At 35.9% G+C, this 20,548-nt stretch overlaps 1 protein-coding gene across 1 annotated transcript in view; it reads right to left on the minus strand.

Annotated features, from left to right (window-relative positions):
• The window catches only part of RYR2 (ryanodine receptor 2), a 603,900-nt gene that overhangs the window by 363,008 nt on the left and 220,344 nt on the right, over positions 1 to 20,548 (minus strand). The window contains exon 4 of the mRNA XM_040967818.1: positions 4,356 to 4,376. Within this exon, the coding sequence (XP_040823752.1) occupies positions 4,356 to 4,376 (21 nt within the window). The remainder of the gene's footprint in view (positions 1 to 4,355; positions 4,377 to 20,548) is intronic.

Genomic DNA, 20,548 nt, shown 5'->3' on the forward strand with positions numbered 1-20,548 from the left:
TAAAGGAACAGTCAAAATTTAACCCAATGAGAAAGGAGATTACAGCTCATAAAGAGTACACAAAAATCTACACATTTAGTCACTGGCAAAACAGGTCATGATCTTCAACTCCATTATATTTCTAAAACTGTCTCAACACTAAAGAGCAAACTTCAAGTATTTGCATTAAATAAAAAATAAATTCCAGGTGTGTAATTATTATGAAAGTAACAATGAGAAAAGTAACACAGTGCAACAGAGCAGGACAACCAAATACACAGAGCAGCAAAGGGGGATGTTTTCACATATAGTGAAAGTATGTATTCTCTTTATTTCCTAAAGAATCAAAAGCAGCTTGAGTAGTTGGTCAAGGATCAAGCTAAATACAGCACAGAAACATTTCAATGGAAGCAAAACAATGCAAAGACAACAGAATAGAAAGGGATATGTTTGGGGATCTTGAAATTAGGGGAGTGGAGACAGAGGTGACAACCTTGTTCCTCAGAACAAAGAGTCTTCCATTGCCAACTCAAAAAACAAATGTGAATCAGGAATCATAAGTTTAATTACTGGCACAGAGGAAGGTATAAAATCTCAAAATTGACTACTATATAAAAATTCAAATGGTTTAGTTGGAAAGAGGTACAGGAAGAATGTAAATTATCCCCAAGAATAAAATAAAGTAGAATATTTCAAAAGTCACTATGATTTGATCAACACAAAAAGGTCAGGGACCGAGAACAGTCTGGGCAGATCCAGGCTGAAGCACTGGCATATGCATCCGAAAACAGGGTGTGGAGTGGGTTGGATCACAATCTTCACCAGCTCATACAAGGCCAAGATAGAGGGGCAAGCTATGCCGGGCAAGGGGCTAACACCCACTGACATGTATGAGAATTGGGTCTGGGAGTGGGCCATATCGGGGAATGTGGGAAGCTCCCCTTGTGGGTCACAATTCCTGCTGGTAATCACATGGTCCAGGCCTGGGGTTGGGCAAGCTGAGCAAAGTAGCTCCAACTGTTGGATAATCTGTGGGTTGGTTCTGAAAGGGGGCAGACCAGGCAGGGCTGAGCAAACTTAATCTCACCGGCAAGAGCAGAAACCAGGCTGGAGCAAAGGTCATGCCGGGCTAGGCTGTTACACTAACTGGTTTGCATGAGCCAGGGATGGGAGCAGATTGAATAGGGCCAGGTTCCAGTATTCACCACCAAGTCGGGACTGGGGGTAGGCTGAGTCAGGCCAGGCCTCAGTATCCAAAGGAAAATGTCATGACAGGTGAGGTCAGAGCAACTACTGGCACATGGAGGATCTACGGCTAGGAACAGGTCTGGTTGGGAAGCTAAGTGGACACCCTGGTTCAGTTGCAGTTCTCACTGGTGAGTGCAGGGACCCGAGTGGGAGCTGAGTTCTGATATGGATATAGTTACTATGCCCCTTTGCACAAGTGTGGACTGGGGCTGGACGCACCGAGCTGGGCTAGACTCCAGCAACAACTGGTGCTCGTGAGGACCAGGGTAGGTATAGGTAGGGTTAGGCTAGATCTCTGCCCCTACTGGGCCATGTGTGAGCTGCATTTGGGTATGGGCCAGGCTTGGCTGGGCTGTAAGAACCAGAACACGTTGAAAGCCAATCAAGAAATGTCACTGTTACTGCTAGGACAGGAGGTGGAATAAATAGCTCTGCCCATGGACCCACTGGTTTGTGTAAGCTCTGGCACTGGGAGAGGTTCTGATGGAGGAGACTGAGAAACTCCTCTGGCAGGACACAGTCCCTGCAAGCGAGTGCAAAAACCATGATAGGAAGCAGCCCAGACTATGCCAGGGAATGGCACCCACCAGCACACATTTGGTGCAGATCGGGGGCAGACCTAAGCCAGTTCACATCACCCCCTAGCGAATACGAGCACCTGAACAGAGCATGGATCGGGCTGAAATACCAAGCAGTTCACATGAGGGCCAAGACTGGGTGCCAGTTGGACTGAGCTAGGCTGTAGCCCCCACCAATATGAGTTGGAATTTTGGATGGGCCAGACATGACCAGGCTAGATCACCCACTGGCAGATGTTGAGGCAAAGCAGGCCATGTCAGACAAGACTGCAACACACAACCAGCACATGTGAGAACCAGGGGGAGGAGTGACCCATTCAGGGGGCAATATAGGGTTCCCCTGCTGGATCACCACTCCCACTGGTGAGTGTGAGTTTGGAGGGAGGCAGACCAGGTGGAGAAGAGCTACAACACCTGTTGGCCTCATGTGAGCTACATCAGGGAAAAGCCAGGCTGGGTTGACTGTTCTTACAGGTTGGTTAGGCTCTGCCGCAGTATCAGCTAGCCAATGATGCCATGGGGGGCAAATTATGTCAAGTTAAACTGCAGTGCATGATCTAGTAGTGGGAATGGGCTCAGTAGGGAAAGATTGAACACCTCCTTCTTGGGTTACCACTCCCCCTGGTGAGCATGAGAGCCAGAACTGGGGTAGGCATGGCTAGACAGAATGGCACCCAACGACACGTGTGTGGTCTAGATAGTGGGGCTGACTGGACTGAACTAGGCTTCAATACCCATTGACATGTATGAGAGCTGAATGGGATATGGGACAGACTGGACCAGTCTGCAGTACATACTGGCAAGAATGGGAACCAGGACAGGGAGCTGGCCTGGTAAGGGTTATTTTGGGAGTCGCCTATTGAGACTGCAGCTCCCACTGGTTTATGTGAGGGCCGATTGTGCCATTGGAAGGATTGGGATGGGCTCCCACACCCATTGGTTTGTGTAGAAAACAAGGCTGGAGGCTGAACTGACCCAGCAGTTACAACCACCAGCATATACATAGGCTGATTGAGGCAACGGACTCTGCTGGACCCTGTACTGGCAAGCACACATAAGAATCTGGTCTTGGATCACTTCAGATGAAGCTTCTTTGGAGATCCCCTCAGTCAAACTGCCAGACTCAGAACCCCAACCACGAATAGAATTGCAGGTTCCATGGTCCGACAACGGAGTCCACATTCAAAACAAAGCTACCTGGCTGGCTCAGAGGGAGCAGTGGACAGCATATCCAGGTGTACATGGAGGATATGGCAGTCCACTGGAGCCTGTGGAGTATAACTAGAACCACAACAGAGGAGGGAGGACAGAACAAATTAATTAGCTATGCCAGTCATGTGTTGGCAGTGAAAATCTGGGCAAACAGAGACTCTAAGGTGGACTATGTCAGTCAGTGGATTCTGAAGAGATTTAATTGTGCTTAGAATGGTGAGACTGGCAGCAATTCAGAATTGCTGAACCATTGAAACCACTTGAGCAATGACCCCTGAGCATGCCCCACATCAGAGACCCTAGGATGGGTGGAAGGCTGGGTGGGGCTTCTCCCTTTCTTTTCCCCTTTCCCCTAGACACAGAAAAAAAGAGAGAGAGAATGTGGAAACAATGGTTTTACCCATTTTCCTGTAGCCCTTGACCCTTTGTGCCCTAATCAATTATGCAAAGATCATCAAAATAAAATAATAATAATTTTTAAAAATACAGAAAAAAGCACAATTCCCAAAAGCCTGTACCAAGACATCTGGCTTCCAAGTTCAGAAAAAAAAATATGGAAGATAAAATGAAGTCATAAGGTACATAAACTTAGATTGAGTAAAAATGCAACAGTAAGACATTGATAACCCTACTGTTTTGTACAATTGGGGACACTAATACTGGGGAGATACTAATACTAATTCCCCTTCAGAATCTCAGCATATTGAGAATAGAAAAAGGACTCCCTCCCACTTTGCTTCTAGTTTTTCTGTCTTTCTTTTTTCTTCTTCCTTACAGATGGAGAAACTGAAACCAAAAGTAGTAGCACTACTTTCAATGCTGTAATAACACCTGTACACAACTTGTGACAAGGTTAGCCCTTAAACTTCGTCTTGTAACTACGTTTCCACATGATACAGCTAGTGATTCACCTTCACTTTTTAACTGCCTTTTTCTATAGCAAAAGTTTAAGGCTAACCGATGGGATTTTGAGATTAAACTTTCATGACTTTGTGGCTAAAGGTACAACATAAACATCATCATCATCATCACCGTCACTATCACCATCATAATCATCATGTTATCCATTGATCCAAAGCATATCATCATTTCAAAGCCAATTATATTAAAACTATATGCATGAAGAATATTTTAGTATGTTCCATTATAGATGAAGCAAAAACAAAAACATAGAAATCTAGTTAGAGGCCTGTAATATATATGTTCATCACAAGAGAGTAGTTAGTTTGAATACAAATTATACAAGCCACATCAGAAAGCAAAATAAAAAGATTAGAGGCAACAGCAAACATGCACTTTTAGATAAAGATTTCATTGTAAATACATGGAAACACATACCCATTTTTCCACATCAACTTGCTGTGGAAAGAAAAAGCCAAAATAAATAACAAACAAACAAACAAACAAATAACTACCAATGCTTCAATCTCTGTCACTTAAATTAATTTAAAAAGTGGTCCCTGCATCAAAATGTTTCAAATTCTAAAATATAAAAAAGTACTTAAGTTTCAATTAAGCAAATTCAATATCAGACAATAAATAAATTTAGTAATCAACATTTCAAAAGGCATTATACTAAAAATGCAGTAGGTATATGAATAATCTGAAATTTTTGAAACTAAAACTGACCATTTACCTAATTCCCAAATATAATATGCCTAAAATTCTCTAGCTATGTCAGTTTTAAAAAACAAATTCCAACTCTAATTTTGATCATGATATTTAAAGTAAAATTTCTCTTCTCCTAATATTCCTAACATTAAGTAAGTTCCCTAATTTGAAAAAGACATGCCTTGCCAAATAATTCAAAAACTATGTGGGAATTAAATTATTCTTAAAGTTGTATTTATTGATGAATAAATGTTGGTTTCATTATTATATGATTCTTTAAGAAGAAACAACTGTAATTACCATTACACTATAAAGATAACTGAAAACCATATGTGAACACACTCTGTCTTTCACAACATCCCAGATTTTAGAGCAAATGGATCAGAATAAAAAGCTCAATAGTGAGGAACATACTCAGTATCAAAGATCATTGTATTTACTATACCCCCTTATTATGAATGTGTGATTTTCATCCTGTTATAATTGAAGCATGCCCAGGATCTTTATTCTTTTAAGTGTATTTGTACATTTTTCTTCAGAAAGTTCCTTAATCAAGTACAAATCTAATGCTACTAAGGTGGAAATTTTGGCCAACACTTCAGTGAAATGAGTGGAAATCACTCTTTAGCAAGCATAATTTCAGAAGATAATATATACAAAGTATATGACACACAGAATAATAATTTGATCATGACATTAAACACATAATAAGCCTAAATATGTATTTAGAATTTTATATAGGAGTAGTACATAGTGAAATTGAGGAAGTTACTTATAGAGAATACTTTGACTTTTTAAAAATTTATTTTATATTCATAAAAACTTCTTCTAAACCTCCCCCTACATCTGTATTTGAAAAACAACATATTACTTTTTTAAGAATACTATACAGAACTGTCTGGTTTTCATTATAAGTTTTCAGGATATTCTGCTTTTTTAAAAGTCCTCATTCTATATATTAAATTACTCCAGCAATGAATCCAATTCCTTTAGATCCTGGGACAAAAGGAAACAAAAGCAACTTGTTCAAAACAGTACAATTATCATATAATTTATTTCCCCAAAGGACAAATTTTAATATTTATTTTTTTCAAAGAAAAATAATTCAAAAAATATTAAACAGCTTCATTTTCATTATCAGGAAAACAGTATCTATCATACTTTAGTGATAACAACAATTTATCAAAGAAATCGTATCAGCATCATATTGGCAAAACCCACACAGACACACGAACCAAGCATTGTGGGATTTTTCCAAAAGAATCTGTAATCAAACGTTAGTTAATATTATCAGCAAGAGCAGCTCTCCAATGAGTTATATTACATAAGAGAAGCACAGATTCTTAAACAGAATTAGTGGCAATAATGTTTCAGACTGAATATTAAAATACCCAAAGAAAGGTTTAGCAACAGCATGTACTGGAAATGAATTACCAGCTGGACACACAGGACAAGACAAATGACCCACGGTGTTAACAGACAAACATACAATAAAGTTGCACTTAGGAATAAGCAATGCAGACTGATTTCATGACATGTCTTTTAGGTTAACACAAATCATTTCTTGGAAATCTGAAAAAGGGAACAGTATATGGAACTAATGAAGGAAGAAGAATAAAAATTCACAATCAACTTGCCCATTGTTAGAAATTATACAATCACAAATTCTATAAAATACATGACAACATTTTTAATAATGTATTATCCAATACATAAGAATTTTAAGAAATATACTGATTTGACTATTTTAATAAAAATATTTTAATATTCATGGGAAATTATATCAAATATTCTATCACATTAACATGAATGAAAATAACAATCTTTTTTCAAAAGTATGATTTCATTCAAAGGAAGTAATCGTCACTTAAATGTCAATTTTATTTAGCAGAGATTACATAGATCCCAGTTCAAAGCCAATTAATTTCAAATTGTAACTGGTGAAAGGTGGACAATTCATATTATCATATACTCATATATGATCTGTTTTTCGTATCCATATATTAATTATACACATGGAGCACAAAAATACAAACTATTCCATAACCCTAAAAAAAAAGAGTTTGGTTGCTTTTCCTGGATTGCGCCATATTGTTTTACTACTAAAGATGGCGAGTTCTATTATAATTAAATACAAACTATATCATATATCAAAGAGTTGTAAGAGTTCTCTTGTGATTAAAGAGAATTCATTCTAAGACCCCAAGTAAATGCCCTTGGGAACTGTGGATAGTACCAATTCCTACATATACTATGCTGCTGTTTTGTTTGGAGTTTTAATGTTGTTTTGCATTTTGTTTTTAATTTCCTATGTGCCCTGCAAGAGTTCACCTGTCCCTGTACATTTTATTTTCAGGAAATCTCTACACCACTAACTTTATGCATTGGAGCTGTTAAATAAAAACAAAAAAATCACTTGAACACAAGCACAGCACAGATGCAATCGATTTGATAACCCAGGTGGCTACTAAATGACTAAAGGGGTATTGGTATATACAATGTGGATACACTGAACAAAGGGATGATTCAAGTAGGGTGGTGCAAGCCTTCATCACACTACCTCAGAGCAAGGTACAACTTAAAACATATAAACTGTTTACTGCCTTAATTTTCCTTGTAATATTTTCACACTGCAATTGACTGGATAATTTAAACCCTGCAATTGATGACCATTATATACCATGTGTCAGGCTTTGAATCCTACATTTCCATGAAATCTTAGTGTCTGTGTTTTATATATGAAGTAACTAATAATATAAAGGCATTATGAATCTAGCACAACAATAAAATATCACACTAAATGATGCGGCTGGAACTTGTAATTGGGTTTCAGAATACACAACAAACACAGCACACATTATCCTAATTCTCTTTGCTTCAAGTTTTCAACTTGCATTTTGTTTGGAATTTCTCAAAGTAACATCAAAATAAGAAAACAGTGCAATTTACACCTAGAGATGATTATAACATCAAACATTACTTAATTTCAGTTGTTTTAACCACATGCCTGGTTTTGTTTATAGATAATTATATTACAACAATAAGAACCCAACACAAATTTCAATTTTTAATAATGAGTATTATACAAGTTACTAAAATATTTAATGTGCATCAATGCCCATTATCCTGCTGTTTAATTTTTTTTGAAGCAATAAATTACAGAACAGTGAAAAACAAAAAAGTGAAAAATCTCTAACTTATAAATAATTCTCCATCAAACGTGGATTGCTAAAATCAGGGAAGAAAATCCTGATGATTTCCTGAATTCCAGGCATTAAAATATACTGAAACCATTTAGATTTTTTTAAAGTTCATTCAGTTATCATTTAGAAATTATACTTTAATACAGACACATGAAACTAAAAAGTCACAAATATGAAGCTTACTAAAAACCTTACTAAGTAAACTCAGCAGCAGTATAACCCCTTCTCAAGGTAAGTATTAATGCTATCACCACTGATTACTTTCGTTTTTTTTTAATTTGAAGAGTTTGCATTCTTTTCTATTTAGCCACCACAACTGACATTGAATTTGCAAATTCATTATGTTGTGTGAATGCCTTTGCAATTAATTCATTTTCAAAATTTACAATATTACAATGTATGAAAATACAACAATTTATCCATGAACACTTGAGTTCATTTTAATTTGGAGCTATTTCAAACAATTCTGTGATTAAGCATTCTTATATTCTTGTTGAATATAGAAATATATTTCCTTGAGACATATAACAGGAATGTAACTTAAAAGGATTTATACATGTTTGGTTGTATTACATATTGCCAAGCAGTTTCCAAAATGATTGTATAAATTTAAATTCTCATCAACAGTGCATAAATTTCACTTGCTTTATAACCTCACATAAATAGTTTTTTATTATTTTTAATATAGTATAGTCTTCTTAATTTAGCTATTATAGTATAGGTATAATAATACCACACTGCACTATTAGTCTGCATGTCTCTGATGTCTATGTGATGAAACAAATTTTTACATATTTCTGGACATTAGAATCTGTAATATCATCAAATATTTGTTCAAGTCTTACACAGTCTTCTCTTTTAGACTGCCAATTTTCTACCTGATTCATTGGAGTTCTCCAAACAAGGTCCTGTGTGCGCATGTATGTCTATATCTACATATATATCTGAATGCATATCTACACTTGTATACCTCCTATCTACCTATATCCATTTGTTCCCAATCTGTGTCCTGCCTTTTGAGAACCCTGATGAATAATCTTAACTGTGGTACAGTTATCAAACTTTCTTTCATGTTAAGCTATGTTTTGTATGAAGAGACTTTCCTACATTATTTTCTAGAAAACTTGATTTTGTGTGTGTGATAACAGAGAGGGAGTCAAAAATTTTCCCTTCCTTTGACTCCATCACCCCAGCAGTGGGAAAGAATCAGTCAAGAAAAACAGAACACTTTGTACACGACACTTACATTTTCATCTACCAATACATAAAATGACAAATGCATAGCTAACACTATTCCATTTTGGCCCATTTTTCTATTCTGTAGTAACATGGAACTATTTAATTTTTATAAAATTAAGACAAGTTTTGATAATCAGTAGGCAGATATGCCATTTGTTCTTCCTTTTCCACATCCTATTTGCTAACATTGACCTTCTTTATTTCCCGTGTTCCCAATATATGAACATGAAATATTTCCTCCAAAATGCTTTTCAATTTTCTATGTAATAGCCTGCACATGTTTTAGAATGACTCAGAAGTGTGTAATGGTGTACTACAGCATTCACCAGACTATTTCCACACTATGTGCCAGTAATATATACCAAATCATTAAAAACCTTAGATGTGGGAAGGTTGAAGAGACTGAAATCCCAAGACAAGAGAAGGGTATTAGGACGTCCTAAGAATTTGTTGACCCATTTTCCCTTTCAGGGCATTCCTGGGGTACTGAACTAGACAAAAGAATAAGGAAGAAAGAAAAACCCCTGCAAAACTTTGCCTACTCTCAGGTAGCTCGGGGGAAACAAACATAGTTCACAACCAGAACTTGAGGATAGAACCAAAGGTAAAGGAGACAGAGGAGAAAGTCTCTCGCCCTGAAAAGGTTTACCGTTCAAGTTATTTTCCGCTTCCATGGTACTAGAGAATGAACTAAGTTACTTAGCAGGGAAGCAGTTGAAAGACTCAGAAGTGTAAAACATAACTACATTCAGATTACATGAAACAACACTACCAATATCTTGTGAAGTTTAATCTTGAGCTACAGATAGAACAAAATGCATTTCAATACTTTTTTCAGAAACAGGATCTCAACTACAACCCCTGAAAATTTTATGTATCAGGAAATCAAATGATCCAGAGGACAACTGAATCCTCACCCTAACACTCAGCTTTCAAACAGGATTTCAGGGGGAAAAATGAAAAACTACAATAACATTAACAATTGCCGAGACAACAGAAAGATACAGGCAGAAGATCAAGACGTGGAACCTTAAATTCTGTGGAGATAAATAAGAATTTCCTACTCTGAAATCTCTGCCAAATCAATACAGAGAGAAACAAGTTCTTCCTTACATATTGGAACTAAAATTTAAAACAAAAATGGGAAAACAAAAACAAAGTAAGAAAGATATGCTCATATGCTTCAGCACTGCTGCAAATACAATTTTGTCATACTGTGTTACATATTTGTCAAAATAATGTTTAGGAATATTATATAACTGTAGTTTTACTCATCTATAATTACTTTGCAATTTACTGTATGTGGGTTAATTACTCATTTTTCCATTTGTTACTGTTTATAATGCCTGCCTTTATTTCTATTAAACTATGGTCATTTTGCTTTTTGTTTCTTGGGACTCTTCATTTCCCAGAGCTTTAAGCCCTTGGCTGCAATGTATACTGAACCTGTTAAAAAAAATAAAATAAGGTAAAATAAAGATATTTCCAGGCAAACAAAATTTTAAATAATTTAGAAGTAGAAGAAACAATTGTTTAGAAAGAAGAGAAATAAAACATTAAGAAAAAAAATAGCTGCAGGAAGAAATGATGACTAACAGTAGATGCATGTCTAAATTTTAAATGAACACCAAGTACATAAAATAATCACAGTAATGACTTTGGTGACTTAATGTGTAATAATAACAGCACAAAAGAGGGGCGGGTGTAAAACTGTGAAGTACTGCTGTATGTTCCTACTCTTTCTAGAACACAGTACAGAAACAGTCCAGTGAGAAGTACAGTAGAGCATCACACACCTCGGAAGCATTCTTAAACTAAACTAAGACATCCTTAACTAAACCTGCTGTCTTTGGGCCTGCAGGTATCCTTCTCCCCCATTCGTACATATGACATAATGACTTACGTACTAGTAATTTATTTAGATAAGAACTTATATATTTACTTAATACATACTCTTGTTGGAACACCAACACTCACCTAAGTTAATATTATATTATATTTTCGTAATCCATGAGTTTACCCACTGAAACTGGAAAAACAATATTTCTTGAGAACCTACTATTATAATTTCTGTTAAGTACTATCAAAGCTGTTCTTCTTTCCAAAATTACTAGTTGCATTAATGAAAATTCATTTTTATTTATTTCTCTTTTCTTATTGCTTTTACATATGCTTACAGACAATAAAGTAACACATTCACTAGGCCTCAACCTGAGGTATTTTAAAGCACATAAGACTACAGAATCCTTTCTGCCATCAGTTTACCACAAATTTAATTAAGTAAATGAGTTCAAGTAATTCATTGAATTATAGTTAAGTCTAATTTCCTGGCTAAAGTCTGGTACTGTATTAATCAGGTACAATTCTCTCATTTTTCAGATCTGCCAGATGATGAAGAAGACTTGTCAATAACACAGTGAACTTGCCAATCTTATACACTAACATACATTACAGCTTAACTCAAGAAAAAATTGATCATTTTTATGCAGAAGTTTAAGCTGTTCACTTCTAAAACTTAAACAAGGTAAAGATTTTAGAGGATTAAGATCTAGTTCTTCCTAAATTATTCCTACTTTAAAATATGAACAGTTCCTCTAGTATTAGTTAATAGCTTTATGATTTTGTTCAAATCTTCCAGAACATACGCACACTGTTAAGTTCCAAATTACCAATACCTCATTTCTGAAAGCACAGTTTCTAATTTTAAAAATTCAAATGCTTGAGGGCTAAGTAAACAACACAGTAGCTTTTCTCAGCTATGTTACTCATTAGAATTACTAAATTCAATTAAATACCATACATTACATCACTTAGGGAAATAAATATGAAGAATATGAACCATGAGCGGAGAGAAAGCAATGTGACTAGCCTCATTAAATATAAAACATTTATAAAAAAATGGGATTAGGGCCTAGCGCGGTGGTGCAGTGGTTAAGGTCCTCGCCTTGCACGCCCGGGATCCCATATGCGCACCGGTTCTATCCCAGCAGCCCCGCTTCCCTTCCAGCTCCCTGCCTGTGGACTGGGAAAGCAGTCGAAGACGGCCCAAAGCTTTGGGACCCTGCACCCACGTGGGAGACCCGGAAGAGACTCCTGGCTTCAGATCGGCATAGCATCGGCTGCTGCGCTCACTTGGGGAGTGAATCATCGGACAGAAGATCTTCCTCTCTGTCTCTCCTCTCTGTATAACTGCCTTTCCAATAAAAAAAATAATAATAAAAATAAATCTTAAAAAAATGGGATTAAATCAGCATTGCAGGACACAACAACAGATTGATGTGACAGAATATTCAGTTAAGATTAACATATTTGAGAATGTGTACAAATTCAATGTATGATCAAAAACAATCACAATAAACAAAGAATTAAATCATCACTCATGAATAATGAGAAGTCACTTGTTTAGCTGCTGGAAAAAAAAAACTGAAGTATTCATCTCAAAATCCAGAAAGACTATCTATAAATAACAATAGACTCCAAGTAATAATAAACTCTAAAAACAAATTTGAGGTCACGTTTAAGGTGGATATTATCTGATATTAAAATGCTTAGGTCAATATCCAGCCCTGCTCTTGACACCAGCTTCCTGCCATTGCAAACCCTGAGAGACAGTAGCAATGTCTCAACTGAGTGGACTACCACAAGCACATGGGAAACACACGGAAGTCCCAGCTCATGGCTTTGGCCCAGCTAGGGGATGTTTGGGGCAGTAAAAAAGCTGATGAGAGCATTCTTTGTCTCTCTCTCTCTTGCTGTACTCTTTACCTCTCACTTTCTCCCTCTCTCTTACCCCTCCATTATTCCCTCCCTTGCAAATAACTAACTAAATGAAAGTTTTAAGTGAAATATATACAAAAAAAGCAAAAGACTTAGAAAAACTAACAGCATATCACATAAACAAAGTCAGAGGACTGCCGCGATGCTACTTCAAGGTTTACTGTAGGCTAGAGTAATCAAAGTAGAGTGGTGCCACTGAAAGATGGATCAATGCAAGAAATAGAGCCTAAAAACAGAACTACACAAATACTGCCAAAATAACAAAAGCAATAGAATGAAGGGATCACTTTTTCATCCATTAATTTGGGAACAGTTGGGCATACAAATGATTTAAAATAAATCTATCAATGGATTTGAATATCTTCACAAAAAAAATTGTTCAAAATGGATCACAGGCCTAAATATAACATAGCAGGAGAAAAACCTAGGCGGAATTGTGTTTAGTGATAACTTCTTAGATACAGTACCTAAAACACTACGAAAGAATGACTTATACATTGGGTTCATGAAATTATAATATTCTACTCTATGAAAAATATTTCTAACTAAATTAAGACAAAAGGCCACAACCTGGGTAAATAATTGTAAAATACATCTGGTAAAAGATGGGAATGTAGAATGTACAAAAATTCTTCAAACTTAATTATAAGGAAAACAGTCCATTTAAAGTGTACAAATGATCTAAAATGTTAACTCAGTAAAGAATACACCAGCAATAAATAAGTAAACGCAAAGACGCTTCACACCATATGTCACCAATGAATTGGAAATTAAAAAAGAAAACCAACAACAAGATAATGAGAGGACTAAAATCCAAAACAGTGACATAAATGCTGGCTCTACTGTTGGTAGAATAAAACAGAGAACAGTTACTTTGAAAAAAGTTTGACAATATCTTACAGTAGTAAATATATTCTTCCCATATAATATAGCACATTCTTTGGTTTACTCAAATAAGTTGAAAACTCAAGTCCACATAAATTCCTGTACCTGAGTACATAGCAGTTTTTTTGATAATGGACAGTATTCGACAGCAATCAAAGACTCACATGAATGGATAAATATATTATGATGGAAAAGGAGCTTGCATTGTAAATATGAACTTTCATAAGTGCTTTATTGGGTATTGGAATAAACCAAGATACCATGGTCAAAGATAAAAACTGAGATTGTCTTTACCTTGTTCCCAAATAGAAGTGCTAGTGTGCACACAGTGCATGTGATAATGCACATTCCTTTTCTGTCCTGTCTTAGAAGAAGCATCCCTAACGCCTCAGACTTACTGTTACCATTTATGTTATGCAGAGCTTGGAGCACAGTTACTCATGTTGTATCTTCAGAGTGAACAAATGCAATTAACTGCAGTTTATGAAGCATGGTGTCTTCGTTAGTTACCTATAGTTCTATTGTCTCTGCTGCTATTTACCTTTCAATTGGCTCTATCCTTGCACTAACAAATTTCATTGGTAAGTAAGATTTGAGATACTTATCTCCTTTTAGCCATATAATACAATAATTTCTCTTTTATTATTTATTATTTTTGGATTTTTTTATTATTAATGGAAAGAGAAATCTACCAAAAGAAGGAGAGATATATATGGGATCCCGGCGTGTGCAAGGCACAGGGCCCAAATATACATTTCTTATTTATCCTAGTATCCCAATATCAAGGCCATTCTGCACATAGATGGTACACCAACCTTTACATTTATCAATGGCTGAAGGGCAGTTTAAAACTTCCATACTCAGCAAAAAGCTACAGCAAATATCTACACAATCTTTGAGCTCAGGATCTCAACATTATCTTGGAAGCAGCATAAAGAGAGACTGGTTGCACGATCAATACTACCCTCAGTATATCTGATATGCCCATTTGGTCTCTAAAGCTCAACTTAAAAGTTTCCTCTGCTCTTTGTTTAGCAGCTCCAAGATTACCTGTTTGCAAAAAACAGTAGTTTCTAGAATGAGTAACTAAATCGAAAGAGCTGCTTGAACTTCTTTGAAATCTTCTGATCTGGAACTGTGTATATGTGCGCATTGCTGCTTTTTTCTATGAAGAGGATCTATAAAGTGGATTCCCAAAGCCACCAAGTTTGGGAAACATCATCCAATTTCTCTTCTGGTAACAGTGACCGTGCTGTGACAACAGCTATTAGCATGAACTGTGCAAGATAAACAAAAGTTGCATGGTGATGTCATATTAAAAATCTATTTTCTTAATTCCCTTTCCAGAAACATTGTATTTCTCCAACAACAGACAGGCACAGTGAAGAGAGCTACTGAACAGGTCAAAATCTCTTTATATATCCAAAATTGTTACTATACTAGCAGAAACATAATTTTTCACAAATTCTTAGCCCCTTGATATTTGGCCTGTAAATGCTCATTGCCATTCAGTATTTACTGCATATCTAATACTTCTGTATTAGATGCCCTGTTCAAAACATAAGTTAGACTGGAACTGAGCACGGCAGAGGAAAATCTCAATACTCCTTGCTTTTATACTTGACAGGAACAAACAAATCAGGGACACGGTGTGTTTCAGAGGTAATAAGTATATCACCAAAATAAACTAAAATATTTGCTTTAAGAAAAATAAACTTATAAGAGAAAAATATTTAGAAGACACTGACTCAAGAGGTAATAAAAAACTTTTAAATTATCAGTAAACCATGGAATAGTATCAGCAGACATTTACAGTATAAGCCTTTTGCTATCAAATATTTACACATGAAAAATATTTTTCTTACTATAAACAAAAAATGAGGGAGATATCCAAATTAAATGACACTAATCAAAGACTATACATTTAAGATTTGTAATATAAAACAGTGCTTAACTGTGCCTTTGTGATTAAATTACATGCTGAACACACTGTGCTCATTATTGAGTTTGATGCTACAGTCCCTGGAAACCACACCACTCAAATGCACAGAAATAAATACTGTTCAGTTTTTTAGTGGAAAGTTATCATTCCAAACACAGAAAGATGGTTACAGAAGGTATCTACAAATGGAAGATGTATATTTCAACTGCAGACATACTGCCATGCTCACAGGAGTGATAAATTTACTCAGTGAACATTTTTGGCTATCAGTCTTTCAGGGGATTATGATCAGACACATGTTGACTTGTTTTTCAGATAAGGGCAGATACATAGTTATGCACAGCAGCTTTCGAGAAAAAGCTAGAGAAACAGCATATCAATTACTAAATCTGTCAATTTGCTGGCATTATAACCTCATTCCTGCAGCAGGACTTTTATGCTTTTTCAGACATGTCCCTTGAATATGAGTCCCTGCTATCCACATGGCACACTTGGAGTCCCAGACTCCTGGATTCAGCCCAGCACAACACTTGCATCCATTTGGGGAATGAACTACTATATGAAAAAGCTCTCCTTCCCTCCCTCTCTGTAACTCAACCTTCCAAACAAATTTAAATATTAGGAAACCATGTGTTACCCTTAATTACAATAATTTATTTTCAGGTCTCCTTACTATTAGATTGCCAAACATCTCAAGTGCAAGTATGCATTTCTTACATATCCCAGTATCCCACCCCTAGAATTTACAAAGCAATCTTACATACTTTTATAGAATAAATGCTGTGTAAATCTGTCCAGTTGAGAGGGGATACCGATAATCTGTTTCCCAGAAATGGTGATAGCTGAACACAAATTTAGATTTTTACTTCTCAGATAAGAACTCCACTTGCCAGTCCTGCTTTGGCTCAGGAAGCGGGAGCATCCAAAATATGAGTAAATGTTGCCAATTAGGGCATAAGGATACTAACTGCTTCTACTTTGTACGGTAGCAGAAAGTGTTAGAAATTATCATACATTTACACGTAAATCTGTCTTTATTTTCCCAAATTGAGATATTAGCTTTTAGAAGTATCTTTCTCTCTCCCTTCCCTATGGTAAAAGTTAGTTGCTAATCCAGTTTTCTCTTGCCAGGGTGGACGGATATGTGACAATGGCAAGAGGGCCAGCTTACCAGAGAGTTTCTGGTGGTAGAAATGCCTCTCTCTGGCATAAAAAATTAACTGGTTTTCATTACTATGGACAATCTTAAATTTAGATACCATTCCTGAAATTGCTACAGTCATCCTGTAATAATGCAGACTTCCAGCCTATGAATCAACAAAGCCAGGCAGGAAGAGAATAAAGACGACTACAGAAACAAGAGCTAGAGCTATGATCAACTGAACCAGAATCCTCCCTTTTTTGAAGTTTGGTATCAATATTTTTAAAAATGTATTTATGTTTATTTGACAGTCAAAGTAACAGAGGATGGCAGGACACACAGAGACAGAGAACCGTCTATTGGTTCACTCCCCAGTTATTCCCAATACCACAGTAAGGCAATGCTGAAGCCAGGAGCCAGGAACTTCACCAGGGTCTCCCACAAATATGGGGAAGGGACTCAAGTATTTGGACATCATCTATGCCTCCCAGGCACACTAGCAGCATATAATATGATAACATTTACTTTAAAATGTATTTATGCATAATGATTTAGATGGTCATAAACCAGCCTTTAGTTGTAGTTATCTTGCCGGAAGAGAAAAGATCACTAGAGGAGTATTTTATCAGTATTATGTTATAAAAATAAAATGTTCAAATAACAGGAATTTAAGGTATCACTGAAATTTAAGCTTATCTTCAGATTGCATGGTTGGCAATCACTAATTACTTTTAACAATAGCATTAATCAAAAAATAAATAAATGGGGATATGTTAAAATGTAATTTACTGAGTTCCTACAATATTCCAGGCAGGCATCTTGCTGAAGCATAAGTAAAATTAGCGAGTGTGGTGTTCTTTTTCATTATTAAACAATAGGAGGTTTCAGTCTTTGAGTGTGAGCTCTTCAAGGGCAGAAATCAACTTTCTATACAGTATTTCGAAGTATGATCATGGTTTTACATCACAATTCTGTATTTTAATGGAGCTTATGTATGTATTTTGATAGCAATTTATGATACATGGAGTATTAACATATCTGAAAATGGATGCAGATCAACTGTATCAAATAAATTGTACAAGTGTCCAGAGAGCTAATACATGATATGAAGGCTACAATTAGTAAAATTATACTGCATTAGGATTCATCCAGAATGGGCAACCATAAGAAAGAATGGATACATTAAAAAGCCTTGATATGGTTAACTTTTTCTGTCTTTAGTCCATAATATTATGTTGTACAACTAAATGCAGTAAGATTTTTTGAAAAGCATGAACTCATTTATTTTCTGACCCTTATTCCTAACCACCTATAAACCTTATTTTTTAATGATATATGGAATAAAAATAAATAATGTATGGAACATAGTTTGTATCACATAAAGTACAAAAGTACAAGATTTGGAAACTCTCCTTCATGTTACCGCAACTCACCATAATAAGGAGAAAACAAATAGAAGCAAAGCACGGATATAAAACGTAGAATGGGTAAAATGTTAACTGAAAGTCTGATATTTGGGATGTCTGCCTATAAGCTTGGATAAGTCTTTCAGATGTAGGGATCAGATGCCAAAAAATGTATGAAGACCTGTAAAGTAACCCATTCATACTGTTCAGAGCCACCACACTTATAGTTATTTATTACAAGAGTCACAGCAAACAAAGGCGGGAACCTTCAGAAAACCGGACCTGTTTGTTCATGGTGACTCCTGGTACATTTTATTTTTGGCCCAGGGTTTGGAACTGCTTTCCCCAGCAGGATGAGATCTTATGGGAGTATACTGAAGTATAATCAGTGCAGCAGTCATGAAGATGAAGGCAGTATACCCACTGTGATTCCTGTGCACTGGTATTATTGTGTACACTGAAATTATTGCCCACAACATCTCTATGAGAGAGGTATAACTGTTTTTTCTTATTTGTATATGAGAAAACTGAGGCACAGAAAGGTTAAGAAACTTGCCTTACATTACCAGGAACTGAATTCATGGTGTGTGCTCTAGAATCTCTGCCCTTAACCACCAGGCGATGCATCTGGGTCTCAAACCTCATCTCCTGCCCATGCATTCATAATAAATGCTCTCTGATGCAAACAGTTGTCTAATACTGGTGTGTCAATGCTCAATAAACACATTTTAAAAAGTCATCCATTATGCTGATGTCTAAAACCATATTTTAAAAGTTGGATTCACCAGTAAATTTGGTTAGTTGCTTCCTGATGTATGTTTTTAACACTGACACAACATGCTTTAAATAGGCAGGGGTTTTCTTAGAAAAATGATGTAAGTGTATGAATGCTGCACATTCTGTATCTCCCTTATTCATAAAACTGTATGATGTATAGCTCTATTAATTATTAAGTTATTGTAGTCTTTTATACTTTTAATTAGAATAAAGTACATATTAGAATAGGGAATTTCCTACATTTTAACACAAAATAATAAACCATTTTATCAAACTGAAAACAATCATTTCAGTAATACTGGATATGTCATTCATGGTCTTCCTGTGTTATCTTTTATTAAAATTTTCAATAACACCATAATGAGATCCAGTGGTTACTTAGAAAACAGTCGAAACGATATTTAGTAGTTTTAATAGTACTTATTATTAATGTGTAAATTATTCTATAAAGTCAAAAAAATTCAAAAGAAAGACAAATCAGACATGCTCAATTCTTTCCATGTGCTCTCATACTATCACTGCTTCTGGGATACACATAATTAGACCGTACTATCTTTACCTTTGTAGTCACAAAGCAATTGATGGCAAAACCTACAAAGCTTTCTAAAGACAAAATTTTCACTGCTCATAAACTATATATGATAAATACATAAACCATATGCATATATATTCAAAACATTTGATTCAAAGTAACTGGTGCTAAATTAATGCAGTTTTCAATATTTCAGAACACACATGATTTATTCAGTTGTTATCAATTTTTAAAGTATCAGTCATAACTTAGAGAAAACTACCAATATCCATAGTAACGAGAAGTATTGTATGTTGAAACGATTGAATAACACCAGTCACCAGCACATAGCATAAATTTCAACTCATTTCAGCATCAAAACACAGGATGTAATGATGGACAAACTTGGTTCATTTTGCTTTTGCAAGTTCAAGTTTCAATGCTCTATGACTCTAAGCCAAAGAGAAAAGAGACCAGGTACTACAATTCTCCCAGAAACAACAAAACCAGAATGCAGAAAGGAACAATGTTGCATTTTTAGAATATACTTTTCTAAGTAGAATATACAAGCCATAAATCTCATGCATGGCATTAAATAAAAGCAATGCCTTTTAAACAAATGAGATTCATCAAATATATCAACTTTATATTATCAGAAAATTTTAATGTCATGAGCCTGAAAAACAAACTCATCCCAACATGGTCATGTCATCTCTCACTAGATATCTGAATGCACACGAAACAGAATCCTTAAAATTAAATTTGACAGGGGCTGGTGTGATGGTTTAATTGGCTAACTACTCCACCTGTAAGCACCAGCATCCCATGTTGCTGCACTAACCAACTAAAGTTGCTGCACTAACCATCCATCTCCCTGCTTGTGGCCTGAGAAGACAGCATAGGACGGCCCAAAGCCTTTGGACCCTGCATCCACGTGGGAGACCTGGAAAAGGCTCCTGGCTCCTGGTTTTGGATCTACTCAGCCCTGGACATTGCAGTCATTTAGACAGTGAACCAGTAAATGGAGTCTGAAACTCCT

The sequence above is a fragment of the Ochotona curzoniae genome, unplaced genomic scaffold (genome assembly GCF_017591425.1).
Source record: "Ochotona curzoniae isolate NIBS_2020 unplaced genomic scaffold, NIBS_Ocur_1.0 scaffold_4683, whole genome shotgun sequence".
NCBI lineage: Eukaryota > Metazoa > Chordata > Mammalia > Lagomorpha > Ochotonidae > Ochotona > Ochotona curzoniae.